This window comes from Notolepis coatsorum, assembly GCF_963971535.1.
Source record: "Notolepis coatsorum genome assembly, chromosome: 11".
NCBI lineage: Eukaryota > Metazoa > Chordata > Actinopteri > Aulopiformes > Paralepididae > Notolepis > Notolepis coatsorum.
The window spans coordinates 105,287,642-105,301,340 of record NC_140175.1 but is presented as its reverse complement, the minus strand read 5'-3'; the positions used below and the strand labels follow the sequence as shown (position 1 = coordinate 105,301,340).

The following is a 13,699-nucleotide window of genomic DNA, read 5'->3' as shown; positions in this document are numbered from 1 at the left end:
TTATATACCATCAGGGGCTAGCTTTATATACCATCAGGGGCTAGCTGTATATACCATCAGGGGCTAGCTTTATATACCATCAGGGGCCAGCTTTATATACCATCAGGGGCCAGCTTTATATACCATCAGGGGCTAGCTGTATATACCATCAGGGGCCAGCTTTATATACCATCAGGGGCCAGCTTTATATACCATCAGGGGCTAGCTGTATATACCATCAGGGGCCAGCTTTATATACCATCAGGGGCTAGCTGTATATACCATCAGGGGCCAGCTGTATATACCATCAGGGGCTAGCTGTATATACCATCAGGGGCTAGCTGTATATACCATCAGGGGCCAGCTGTATATACCATCAGAGGCTAGCTTTATATACCATCAGGGGCCAGCTGTATATACCATCAGGGGCTAGCTGTATATACCACCAGGGGCTAGCTGTATATACCATCAGGGGCTAGCTGTATATACCATCAGGGGCTAGCTGTATATACCATCAGGGGCTAGCTGTATATACCATCAGGGGCTAGCTGTATATACCATCAGGGGCTAGCTGTATATACCATCAGGGGCCAGCTTTATATACCATCAGGGGCCAGCTTTATATACCATCAGAGGCTAGCTATATATACCATCAGGGGCTAGCTGTATATACCATCAGGGGCTAGCTTTATATACCATCAGAGGCTAGCTTTATATACCATCAGGGGCTAGCTGTATATACCATCAGGGGCTAGCTTTATATACCATCAGGGGCTAGCTTTATATACCATCAGGGGCTAGCTGTATATACCATCAGGGGCTAGCTTTATATACCATCAGGGGCTAGCTGTATATACCATCAGGGGCTGGCTATATATACCATCAGGGGCTAGCTATATATACCATCAGGGGTTAGCTATATATACCATCAGGGGCTAGCTATATATACCACCAGGGGCTAGCTTTATATACCATCAGGGGCTAGCTATATATACCACCAGGGGCTAGCTGTATATACCATCAGGGGCTAGCTGTATATACCATCAGGGGCTAGCTATATATACCATCAGGGGCTAGCTATATATACCACCAGGGGCTAGCTGTATATACCATCAGGGGCTAGCTGTATATACCATCAGCTATCTTATACCAGGGCTCCACTGAACACTGGATGTTAAGGTGCTATGTTGCTCAGTAGACATGCAGCTCTGTTTATTAATCTTTTCTGTGGACATGCAGCTCTGTTTATTAATCTGTTCTGTGGACATGCAGCTCTGTTTATTCATCTGTTCTGTGGACATGCAGCCCTTTTTATTCATCTGTTCTGTGGACATGCAGCTCTGTTTGCTAGCTAGCCAGTGTGTGTTACACAGGGATTAGCGTTTGAAATGTCGGGGCATTTCATTTTCACTTGGCTGCCACTTACTTGTCTAAACTACTTAAAAAAAAGTAAGGAGGACGTCCGTCTTTCAGACACTTTGTCAGGATGAATGTGTTTCCTCCTATTTTCCGGTTGGCTTCCACCACCACGCCTGCGGAGGTCTGCAGACTTGCAGCGTGGATGGTTTCATCCGACATTAGACTGTTCCACATGTCTCCCGGTTCTTCCTGTGGTGCTGCTGCTGCTCAGCTGGTCACTTGGTATTTGATGATCGCATTGTTATTCATGTTCTGCAATTCAGATACCAGTTAGTAGTACTGGTAAAACCACACTATTTTAATCAGCAAGGCATCAACTTAGTACTGAAGTGTGGGTTCTTCAAGTGAGTGTGAGAGTGAGTGTGGCCTGGGCGTGGTTTAGTGATGACTGATTTCACTCCTAATTACTCCTTTCTTCTTTTGCAGACTGATTCGTGATCAGCTGCTGGCGGGTGACTTCACAGTCAATATGAGATTGTTGCAGGTAAGACATGCTTAATAATGCAGATGAGACATAGTTTATAATGCAGATAAGACATAGTTAATAATGCAGGCAAGACATAGTTTATAATGCAGATAAGACATAGTTTATAATGCAGATAAGACATAGTTTATAATGCAGATGAGACATAGTTTATAATGCACAATGAAACTGATCTGAATTTAGTGCATAGTGTAGCTGGAGTGTGAACCAAAAAGATTAAGCAGATTATGAAGCTCATAATTTTAGACATATCCCAAAACTACAAACTAACTCTTTTCTACAAATGAATTTGGCTTGAGAGTTATTGAGTTAAAGAATTGGAACGGGTGATGTCATTATGATGTTGCATAGTTCAGGAAGTAACTAAACTGGTCAGTGAATTCTATATTTCTATTGCTTCTTTTTTCTGATGTCCTATTTGATGTTGCTGCTGTCAGGCCGAGGTGCCCTGCTGTATGAACCACCCGACTAATAAACATCTCAATCTGAAATCGGGGCTTGTCACAAATTCTGTGCTTGAATTTTCTGCATGTTTTTCTGATTTTTTCCTCTTTGTTTTTCAGGACTACCCCATCCATGATGTCCACACCATCTTGACCAAGGCCAAAGAGTTGCAAGATAATTCATAGCCAGCCCACACTTACTGCCTCTCCGCCTCAGAGTTGGTAGTTGGGGGCTCAAAGATCGAAAAACATTTTCATGTTAAAAGTGTATGGTGTGAGGGGTTGATCAATGAAGATATTGGACAGCCTTGTTCGGGGAAAACCCTGCCCATTGTTTTTCCACGTAATTTATGATACTTGGCTCTGTTGCTGCCATGGAAACCAGTATCCTGGGCGACATTGTGGCTCTGTTGCTGCCATGGAAACCAGTATCCTGGGCGACATTGTGGCTCTGTTGCTGCCATGGAAACCAGTATCCTGGGCGACATTGTGGCTCTGTTGCTGCCATGGAAACCAGTATCCTGGGCGACATTGTGGCTCTGTTGCTGCCATGGAAACCAGTATCCTGGGCGACATTGTGGCTCTGTTGCTGCCATGGAAACCAGTATCCTGGGCAACATTGTGGCTCTGTTGCTTCCTTGCAAGAAGGGTGGTACCACTTGGTTCTCGGTGCATATTGGGAGGAAACTAACTTGGCACAGCCAGGCCTCCCTCTCAAAGCCATCTCTCTGGTCCTATAGATGTCTGCTCTGAACTCTTAACAACATGGAAGTGAAATCTGGATGAAGGAGAGGAGCTACATTGATCCTATATTACCATCTGAACAGAGGAGCTACATTGATCCTATATTACCATCTGAACAGAGGAGCTACATTGATCCTATATTACCATCTGAACAGAGGAGCTACATTGATCCTATATTACCATCTGAACAGAGGAGCTACATTGATCCTATATTACCATCTGAACAGAGGAGCTACATTGATCCTATATTACCATCTGAACAGAGGAGCTACATTGATCCTATATTACCATCTGAAGCAGAGGAGCTACATTGATCCTATATTACCATCTGAACAGAGGAGCTACATTGATCCTATATTACCATCTGAACAGAGGAGCTACATTGATCCTATATTACCATCTGAAGCAGAGGAGCTACATTGATCCTATATTACCATCTGAACAGAGGAGCTACATTGATCCTATATTACCATCTGAACAGAGGAGCTACATTGATCCTATATTACCATCTGAAGCAGAGGAGCTACATTGATCCTATATTACCATCTGAACAGAGGAGCTACATTGATCCTATATTACCATCTGAACAGAGGAGCTACATTGATCCTATATTACCATCTGAAGCAGAGGAGCTACATTGATCATTTGATCCTATATTACCATCTGAACAGAGGAGCTACATTGATCCTATATTACAGGGGTTCTCAAACTTTTTCATATCGTGACCCCATTTTATTTAGGATTATTTTTGGGGACCCCACATAGTGTAATTTCAACATGGAATTAAGGAATATCAAAATAAAAGCACACGTTGTTGAACTTGATCATGCATATTTATTAGAAAATGTAATTACAGCACTAGGTTATCAATACACAGTTATAAAACAAGGCATATTTAGCCAGGATATGTTGCCAGAACATAAAAAATATATATATATTATTATTATTATTATTATTATTATTATTTTTTTATTTTTTTTACTTGCCAATGCGCAACTGTCCCCACTGTCACCTACCCGCAACCCCAATTTGGGTCGCGACCCATAGTTTGAGAACCACTGCTATATTACCATCTGGATTTTATATTGGAGTGATTCACTACTGTATTATTATTTATAGAGGCTATTTCTTAGGTCGGTGATGTGGCAAATGTTTGGAATGGTAAAAGAACAACGACAACAAAGAAAATTAAGAGACAATTTTGGCACCATAGCAACAATTGAAGTGTTGAGATCAGCTATATTCTCTACTGGGATCAGCCCTACTCTCTACAAGGATGCAAAACAGCTGGCTTTTCACCACATAATGGTGGCGGTTGATGATGGTGACGGACGTCAAATAGAAAGCATGGACACATTTCTACTGTGGAAATAACCATGTTTAATTACAGCTCTGTGAAATGATGTAGATGAAAAAATAGCAACACCTTGTCTTTATAGGGGCTGCTACTGCATCATTTCATTGAGCTGTAATTAACACAACACAAGGATTCAATGTCCCAGAAGACATCACTGGTGGCCATATGCCAGATTTATTTATTCTCAATAACTAACTAAATTGATGTGTGTGAAACTGTTTGGAGTTTTTGGATGTGTGTGAAATGTGCAAAACAGACGCATCCCTTGGCAACAGTTTTCTCCTTCCTTATGTATTAGTTTAGCTAAATGCATTATTATCCACAGCAGTATTACTGGATTTAAAAAGCCTCCGTTGGTGTATTCCTGTCATATTACATTACTGGTATGGAGTTGCTGTAACATAACATAAAACTGATCAACCTAAACTATTCTGAAATTGTGGTAATTTGCATGAATTTAAATGTAAACTTTCGGTGTCTGGTAGCTCTTTTGTGTTTGCATCCATGTCTGTAGAGAAGAGCTATGGCACTTTTCATGACCATGGAACACCCCTACCCCAAAACCTGGCCTTCTACTACTAAATTACCTGCCTATTCAACATAAGTGTGCGCTGTTCTACGTGGTTTTCATTGCAAATCCAAAACCTCCCCCTTTGCCACCTGTCATCTTCAAATATGTTGTGGTTTACTCACCGTGGTTTACTCACCGTAATGTAATGTCTCCTCACCATCAGACTGTGTTGTGGTTTAATGTAATGTCACCATCAGACTATTGTGGTTTAATGTCTCCTCACCATCAGACTGTGTTGTGGTTTAATGTCTCCTCACCATCAGACTGTTGTGGTTTAATGTCTCCTCACCATCAGACTGTATTGTGGTTTAATGTAATGTCACCATCAGACTGTTGTGGTTTAATGTCTCCTCACCATCAGACTATTGTGGTTTAATGTCTCCTCACCATCAGACTATTGTGGTTTAATGTCTCCTCACCATCAGACTATTGTGGTTTAATGTCTCCTCACCATCAGACTGTATTGTGGTTTAATGTCTCCTCACCATCAGACTATTGTGGTTTAATGTCTCCTCACCATCAGACTATTGTGGTTTAATGTCTCCTCCCCATCAGACTGTATTGTGGTTTAATGTCTCCTCACCATCAGACTGTATTGTGGTTTAATGTAATGTCACCATCAGACTGTTGTGGTTTAATGTCTCCTCACCATCAGACTGTTGTGGTTTAATGTCTCCTCACCATCAGACTATTGTGGTTTAATGTCTCCTCACCATCAGACTATTGTGGTTTAATGTCTCCTCACCATCAGACTGTATTGTGGTTTAATGTCTCCTCACCATCAGACTATTGTGGTTTAATGTCTCCTCACCTTCAGACTATTGTGGTTTAATGTCTCCTCACCATCAGACTATTGTGGTTTAATGTCTCCTCACCATCAGACTATTGTGGTTTAATGTCTCCTCACCATCAGACTATTGTGGTTTAATGTCTCCTCACCTTCAGACTATTGTGGTTTAATGTCTCCTCACCTTCAGACTATTGTGGTTTAATGTCTCCTCACCATCAGACTATTGTGGTTTAATGTCTCCTCACCATCAGACTATTGTGGTTTAATGTCTCCTCACCATCGGACAGCGCTCTACAGCCACAGGATGGATCGAAATGTTTTTTTTTTTTTCACTCCAACGCATGTAAGATCTTCCATTAGGGAGGCAAGAAATTAAGATGAATAAAAAAAAAATTATCACAATTAGCAAAGATCAAATTTTAATGTGCAAATATTAAACTTTTTATATAAATAAAGTGTATGCATTGTATGTGTTTAATGGTGAAGAGTACAGCAGAGGAGATGCAGTGATTGTGAAATCAATAACGGTGAGGTCTTATGTTGTTAAACTGCCTATCACTTGAGAAATGCACTGATACCACTTCCATTCCTATTGCTGAATAGTGTAGACTTAGACCGTTATTTTGACGTCGCTGGATAATTTCCCCACAATTGGAGAGGGAGAGATATCTCATCTGTTACACATGCTGCTCATGGTGTTGTATTTTAGCATTCAGTAAATTATACTCTTGTTATTATTTACAGTGCCTGTTCTACACGGTTTAGAAACTAACCTGTTCTACACGGTTTAGAAACTAACCTGTTCTACACGGTTTAGAAACGAACCTGTTCTACACGGTTTAGAAACTAACCTGTTCTACACGGTTTAGAAACGAACCTGTTCCACGCGGTTTAGAAACAAACCTGTTCTACTCTGTTTAGAAACTAACCTGTTCTATGCGGTTTAGAAACTAACCTGTTCTACGTGGTTTAGAAACTAACCTGTTCTACTCTGTTTAGAAACTAACCTGTTCTACGTGGTTTAGAAACTAACCTGTTCTATGTATAAAAAAAAAAGGCGAAGCAACGCCTCTACCACCTGAGACAGTTAAGGAAGTTCAGAGTATCTGGGAAGATACTCTAGTCCTTCTACTCCGGAGCTGTAGAGAGCATCTTGACTGGAAACATCACTGCCTGGTATGGAAACAGCACGGCACAGGACAAGAAGGCCCTACAGAGAGTGGTGCGCTCAGCTGAGCGTACCACGGGTATTGCACTACCACCCCTGCAGGTTCTATACAACAAGAGGTGCAAATCCAGAGCCTGCAGAATAATGAAAGACCCACACCACCCCAACAACAGCCTGTTCATGCTGCTGAGGTCAGGCAGACGCCTGCGAACACCAGCTACTAGGACAGAGAGACTTCGGCTCAGCTTCTTCCCCCAGGCCATCAGAGCCTTGAACACTGAACTCTCCACACACAAGCACACATGAGCACACACTGTACACGCTCACACACTAGCAAGCACACACTCATGCTGCACATGCCCACAGTTATGGCCACTAAGGAAGGGTCACTTTAAAAATAGTATAGTATAACCGGAGATTGTATAAATTAGCATGTACAGAAAGACACTACCAAAGGACCTAGCATGTCCTCCATGCTCTGTAAATAACTTATGTACATATACCGATATGCCCTAACATGTTACTTGTTTATTGCACAATGTTGTTCTATTGGATTCTATTATATGTTATTGCACATCGTTGCGGGCAAGACCACCCGCATTTCATTGTATACTTGTATGCCGTGACAAATAAAACTCTTGACTCTTGACTTGACTTGTGGTTTAGAAACTAACCTGTTCTACTCTGTTTAGAAACGAACCTGTTATTTTTTTTTATCTACTTTTTCTCCTTATTTTCTATTTTTCTCCCATCCCAATTTCGTGTATCCAATTCTCCCCTCTGCTGTCTTGAACGTTGCTCGACTATGCCCCCTACTGGTCGGTTGTAGGGAGGATAGAAACCTTGCATCACGTGTTCCCTCCGGCACATGAGGAGGCAGCCTCTCATTGGCGAGGTGTAACGCATGGGAGGCTCACACTACCCTCGCCACTTCCTGTCTCTGCTGTGCAGGCGTCTCCCAACCGACCTGTAGGGGTCGCTGTCCACAACGTCCAATCCCCACCCATCGACTTCCACCCGCTGACTGCCAAATGAGCCAGTACGATGGCCGGCCCAAGCCGAAGGCAATGCTGAGACTGGGATTCGATACCGGAGTCTCTTGCATTGGTGACGAGCGCAATCTCCGCTACGCCACCCAGCCGCCCGAAACTAACCTGTTCTACGCGGTTTAGAAACTAACCTGTTCTACGTGGTTTAGAAACTAACCTGTTCTACTCTGTTTAGAAACTAACCTGTTCTACTCTGTTTAGAAACTAACCTGTTCTGCACGGTTTAGAAACTAACCTGTTCTACGTGGTTTAGAAACTAACCTGTTCTACTCTGTTTAGAAACTAACCTGTTCTACTCTGTTTAGAAACTAACCTGTTCTACTCTGTTTAGAAACTAACCTGTTCTACTCTGTTTAGAAACTAACCTGTTCTGCACGGTTTAGAAACTAACCTGTTCTACGTGGTTTAGAAACTAACCTGTTCTACTCTGTTTAGAAACTAACCTGTTCTACTCTGTTTAGAAACTAACCTGTTCTACTCTGTTTAGAAACTAACCTGTTCTACTCTGTTTAGAAACTAACCTGTTCTGCACGGTTTAGAAACTAACCTGTTCTACTCTGTTTAGAAACTAACCTGTTCTACTCTGTTTAGAAACTAACCTGTTCTACGCGGTTTAGAAACTAACCTGTTCTACGCGGTTTAGAAACTAACCTGTTCTGCATGGTTTAGAAACTAACCTGTTCTACTCTGTTTAGAAACTAACCTGTTCTACTCTGTTTAGAAACTAACCTGTTCTACACGGTTTAGAAACTAACCTGTTCTACTCTGTTTAGAAACTAACCTGTTCTACACGGTTTAGAAACTAACCTGTTCTACGCGGTTCAGAAACTAACCTGTTCTACGCGGTTCAGAAACTAACCTGTTCTACTCTCTGTTTAGAAACAAACCTGTTCTACGCGGTTCAGAAACTAACCTGTTCTACGCGGTTCAGAAACTAACCTGTTCTACTCTCTGTTTAGAAACTAACCTGTTCCACGCGGTTCAGAAACTAACCTGTTCTACTCTCTGTTTAGAAACGAACCTGTTCTACGCGGTCTAGAAACAAACCTGTTCTACGCGGTTCAGAAACTAACCTGTTCTACGTGGTTCAGAAACTAACCTGTTCCACGCGGTTCAGAAACTAACCTGTTCTACTCTCTGTTTAGAAACTAACCTGTTCCACGCGGTTCAGAAACTAACCTGTTCTACTCTCTGTTTAGAAACGAACCTGTTCTACGCGGTTCAGAAACTAACCTGTTCCACGCGGTTCAGAAACTAACCTGTTCTACTCTCTGTTTAGAAACTAACCTGTTCCACGCGGTTCAGAAACTAACCTGTTCTACTCTCTGTTTAGAAACGAACCTGTTCTACGCGGTTTAGAAACTAACCTGCTCTACACAGTTAGGAAACTTTGTTCATGTGCTTCTACCATTGGGTTATTTTTTTTATGTAAAATGATAATTATCAACTGTTACTTTATTATGTCAGGTCTATAAATATTGTACAGAATTTTCATCATTTTGGCTTTGTACACCACCACAATGGATTTGAAATGAAACAATCAAGATGTGCATTAAGTCCAGATCTTCAGCTTTATTTTCAGGGTATTTACAACCAAATCAGGTAAACGATAGGAATTACAATTGATATATATTAGTGGAGTGTCTGACATGACCGTTTATAATATTAAACAGAAGGTTAGTGGAGTGTCTGACATGACAGTTTATAATATTAAACAGGTTAGTGGAGTGTCTGACATGACAGTTTATAATATTAAACAGGTTAGTGGAGTGTCTGACATGACAGTTTATAATATTAAACAGAAGGTTAGTGGAGTGTCTGACATGACAGTTTATAATATTAAACAGAAGGTTAGTGGAGTGTCTGACATGACAGTTTATAATATTAAACAGAAGGTTAGTGGAGTGTCTGACATGACAGTTTATAATATTAAACAGAAGGTTAGTGGAGTGTCTGACATGACAGTTTATAATATTAAACAGAAGGTTAGTGGAGTGTTAGACATGACAGTTATAATATTAAACCAGGGCTTGACATTAACTTTTTGAGCCACTTGTCCTTCGGATATTTTACTTGTCCGAAAGCTAAACTTAAGTTTGTCCGAAATGTACTTGTGAAAATAAAGGCCTATTAAAAAATTAATAAAACCGACAAGAGAGTTGGACAATTATTATGATTTAATAACTTAAACACAGTTGTGTGTGCGGGGTATATACTGTATGATCAGTCCTCCAGCTCATCTTCACTCCCCATCAGCACCAGCTCATCTTTCTCATCTCCCCTCTCTCTTGACGACCAGGGGTTAAACCCTGGTCTACGCCTATTGTTGTATAGTTGTTATTACGGTATAGTTGTTATTGCCATAAATAACCATTCAAATAAATAATTGTATTTTTATTTGAAATAATTTCTTTTAACAATAGGCACATTAGATCAACAGGTAACAACCAACTTTTATTAAACATTCTGATCGTTTCGCGGGTCTCATGCTACTGTCAGTGTCAACTAAGCGAGCACTCAGAAGACGCTCTGCGTTTGTCCGGGACAAGTAATATTGACGTACAGAGATTGAGAGTTTCCAGTGTGACACTGTGAGACAGGCACTTTCTGATCAGATGGAATAACGTTACTATTCGTTTGGGGAATATATATATATATATATATATATATATATATATATATATATATTTTTTTTTTTTTTTTTTTTAACTTGTCCAGTCGGACAAGTTAAATTGTATTATGCTTGTCCGACAATTTTTTTTACTTGTCCCGGACGCCTGTATATTTTCCCCAACGGAGTTTCACTTCCGCGTTCGGTTTGCACGATCTGATTGGCCACTGACGTTTTTCTCAGCGCCAATCGCGTTAATCCTAACAAACTGGTTAAGCTTGGCGACTCTTTCGAAGTCGCTCTCTTTCGAAGTTGGTTAAGGTTATGGTTAAGGTTAGGGTTAGTTGGTTAAGATTAGGGTTAAGGTTAGGGTTAGTTGGTTAGGGTAAGGGTAACAGCCTGCTGGCGCGATTGTTAGGAGTAATGCGATTGGCGCTGAAAAAAACGTCAGTGGCCAATCAGATCGCGCAAACCGAACACGGAAGTGAAACTCCGTTGGGGAAAATATACACGCGTCCCGGACAATAGGACAAGCCTGTCAAGCCCTGATTAAACGGAAGGTTAGTGGAGTGTCAGACATGACAGATTATAATATTAAACAGAAGGTTAGTGGAGTGTCAGACATGACAGTTTATAATATTAAACAGAAGGTAGGGCGGCTACGTGGCGTAGTGGGCAAGGCGCTCGCCACGAAATGCTAGAGACGCTGGGCTCGTCAGTTCGAGCCCAGCGCTCCACATTTGCTTTCAGTTTAGCTGGTCGTCCGTACTAATACACATTGGCCGTATTAGGGGGTGGGAAACTGATGGGTGGGGTTCGAGCGTTGTGGACAGCGACTCCTACAGGTCGGTTGGTGCGCCTGCGCAGTAGAATCAGGAAGTGTCGGGGGCAGCGTGAGCCTCCCACGCGTTACTCCTCGCCACTGAGAGATCGAGCTGCGCAGGTGAAAAGATGCGACTGCTGTTACCTCAAGTACCGGAGGGGACTTGTGCTATGTATGACTTAGTCCACATTGCAGCCGGCTTGTGGGAGGCAAGAAACAGCGTCCGTGACAGGGGAGGGTTGAATTGGATGATACGAAATTGGGATGGGAGAAAATATAGAAAATGGGAGAAAAAGTGGATAAAAAAAAAATTAAACAGAAGGTTAGTGGAGTGTCTGACATGACAGTTTATAATATTAAACAGAAGGTTAGTGGAGTGTCTGACATGACAGTTTATAATATTAAACAGAAGGTTAGTGGAGTGTCAGACATGACAGTTTATAATATTAAACAGAAGGTTAGTGGAGTGTTAGACATGACAGTTATAATATTAAACAGAAGGTTAGTGGAGTGTCAGACATGACAGTTTATAATATTAAACAGAAGGTTAGTGGAGTGTCAGACATGACAGTTATAATATTAAACAGAAGGTTAGTGGAGTGTCAGACATGACAGTTTATAATATTAAACAGAAGGTTAGTGGAGTGTCAGACATGACAGTTTATAATATTAAACAGAAGGTTAGTGGAGTGTTAGACATGACAGTTATAATATTAAACAGAAGGTTAGTGGAGTGTTAGACATGACAGTTATAATATTAAACAGAAGGTTAGTGGAGTGTTAGACATGACAGTTATAATATTAAACAGAAGGTTAGTGGAGTGTTAGACATGACAGTTATAATATTAAACCAGGGCTTGACATTAACTTTTCAAGCCACTTGTCCTTCGGATACTTTACTTGTCCGAAAGCTAAACTTAAGTTTGTCCGAAATGTACGTGTGAAAATAAAGGCCTATTAAAATTTTTATAAAACCGACAAGAGAGTTGGACAATTATTGTGATTTAATAACTTAAACAGTGTGTGGCATATGTGTGTGTGGCGTATGTGTGTGCGGGGTATATACTGTATGATCAGTCCTCCAGCTCATCTTCACTCCTCATCAGCACCAGCTCATCTTTCTCATCTCCCCTCTCTCTTGACGACCAGGGGTTAAACCCTGGTCTACGCCTATAGTTGTATAGTTGTTATTGCCATAAATAACACCATTCAAATAAATAATTGTATTTTTATTTGAAATAATTTCTTTTAACAATAGGCACATTAGATCAACAGGTAACAACCAACTTTTATTAAACATTCTGATCGTTTCGCGGGTCTCGTGCCACTGTCAGTGTCAACTAAGCGAGCACTCAGAAGACGCTCTGCGTTTGTCCGGGACAAGTAATATTGACGTACAGAGATTGAGAGTTTCCAGTGTGACACTGTGAGACAGGCACTTTCTGATCAGATGGAATAACGTTACTATTCGTTTGGGGAATATATATATATATATATATATATATATATATATATATATATATATATATATATATATATATATATATATATATATATATATATATATATATATATATATATATATATTTTTTTTTTTTTTACTTGTCCAGTCGGACAAGTTAAATTGTATTATGCTTGTCCGACAATTTTTTTTACTTGTCCCGGACGCCTGTATATTTTCCCCAACGGAGTTTCACTTCCGCGTTCGGTTTGCACGATCTGATTGGCCACTGACGTTTTTCTCAGCGCCAATCGCGTTAATCCTAACAAACTGGTTAAGCTTGGCGACTCTTTCGAAGTCGCTCTCTTTCGAAGTTGGTTAAGGTTATGGTTAAGGTTAGGGTTAGTTGGTTAAGATTAGGGTTAAGGTTAGGGTTAGTTGGTTAGGGTAAGGGTAACAGCCTGCTGGCGCGATTGTTAGGAGTAATGCGATTGGCGCTGAAAAAAACGTCAGTGGCCAATCAGATCGCGCAAACCGAACACGGAAGTGAAACTCCGTTGGGGAAAATATACACGCGTCCCGGACAATAGGACAAGCCTGTCAAGCCCTGATTAAACGGAAGGTTAGTGGAGTGTCAGACATGACAGATTATAATATTAAACAGAAGGTTAGTGGAGTGTCAGACATGACAGTTTATAATATTAAACAGAAGGTAGGGCGGCTACGTGGCGTAGTGGGCAAGGCGCTCGCCACGAAATGCTAGAATCGCTGGGCTCGTCAGTTCGAGCCCAGCGCTCCACATTTGCTTTCAGTTTAGCTG

General features: G+C 41.1%; 1 protein-coding gene across 1 annotated transcript in view; it reads left to right on the top strand.

The window, feature by feature from the left end:
* The window catches only part of tbc1d13 (TBC1 domain family, member 13), an 86,357-nt gene extending 83,615 nt beyond the window's left edge, over positions 1-2,742 (top strand). The window contains exons 11-12 of the mRNA XM_084325162.1: positions 1,825-1,882; positions 2,446-2,742. Of these exons, the coding sequence (XP_084181288.1) occupies positions 1,825-1,882; positions 2,446-2,511 (124 nt within the window). The 3' untranslated portion in view covers positions 2,512-2,742. The remainder of the gene's footprint in view (positions 1-1,824; positions 1,883-2,445) is intronic.
* The last annotated feature ends 10,957 nt before the right edge of the window (positions 2,743-13,699 follow it).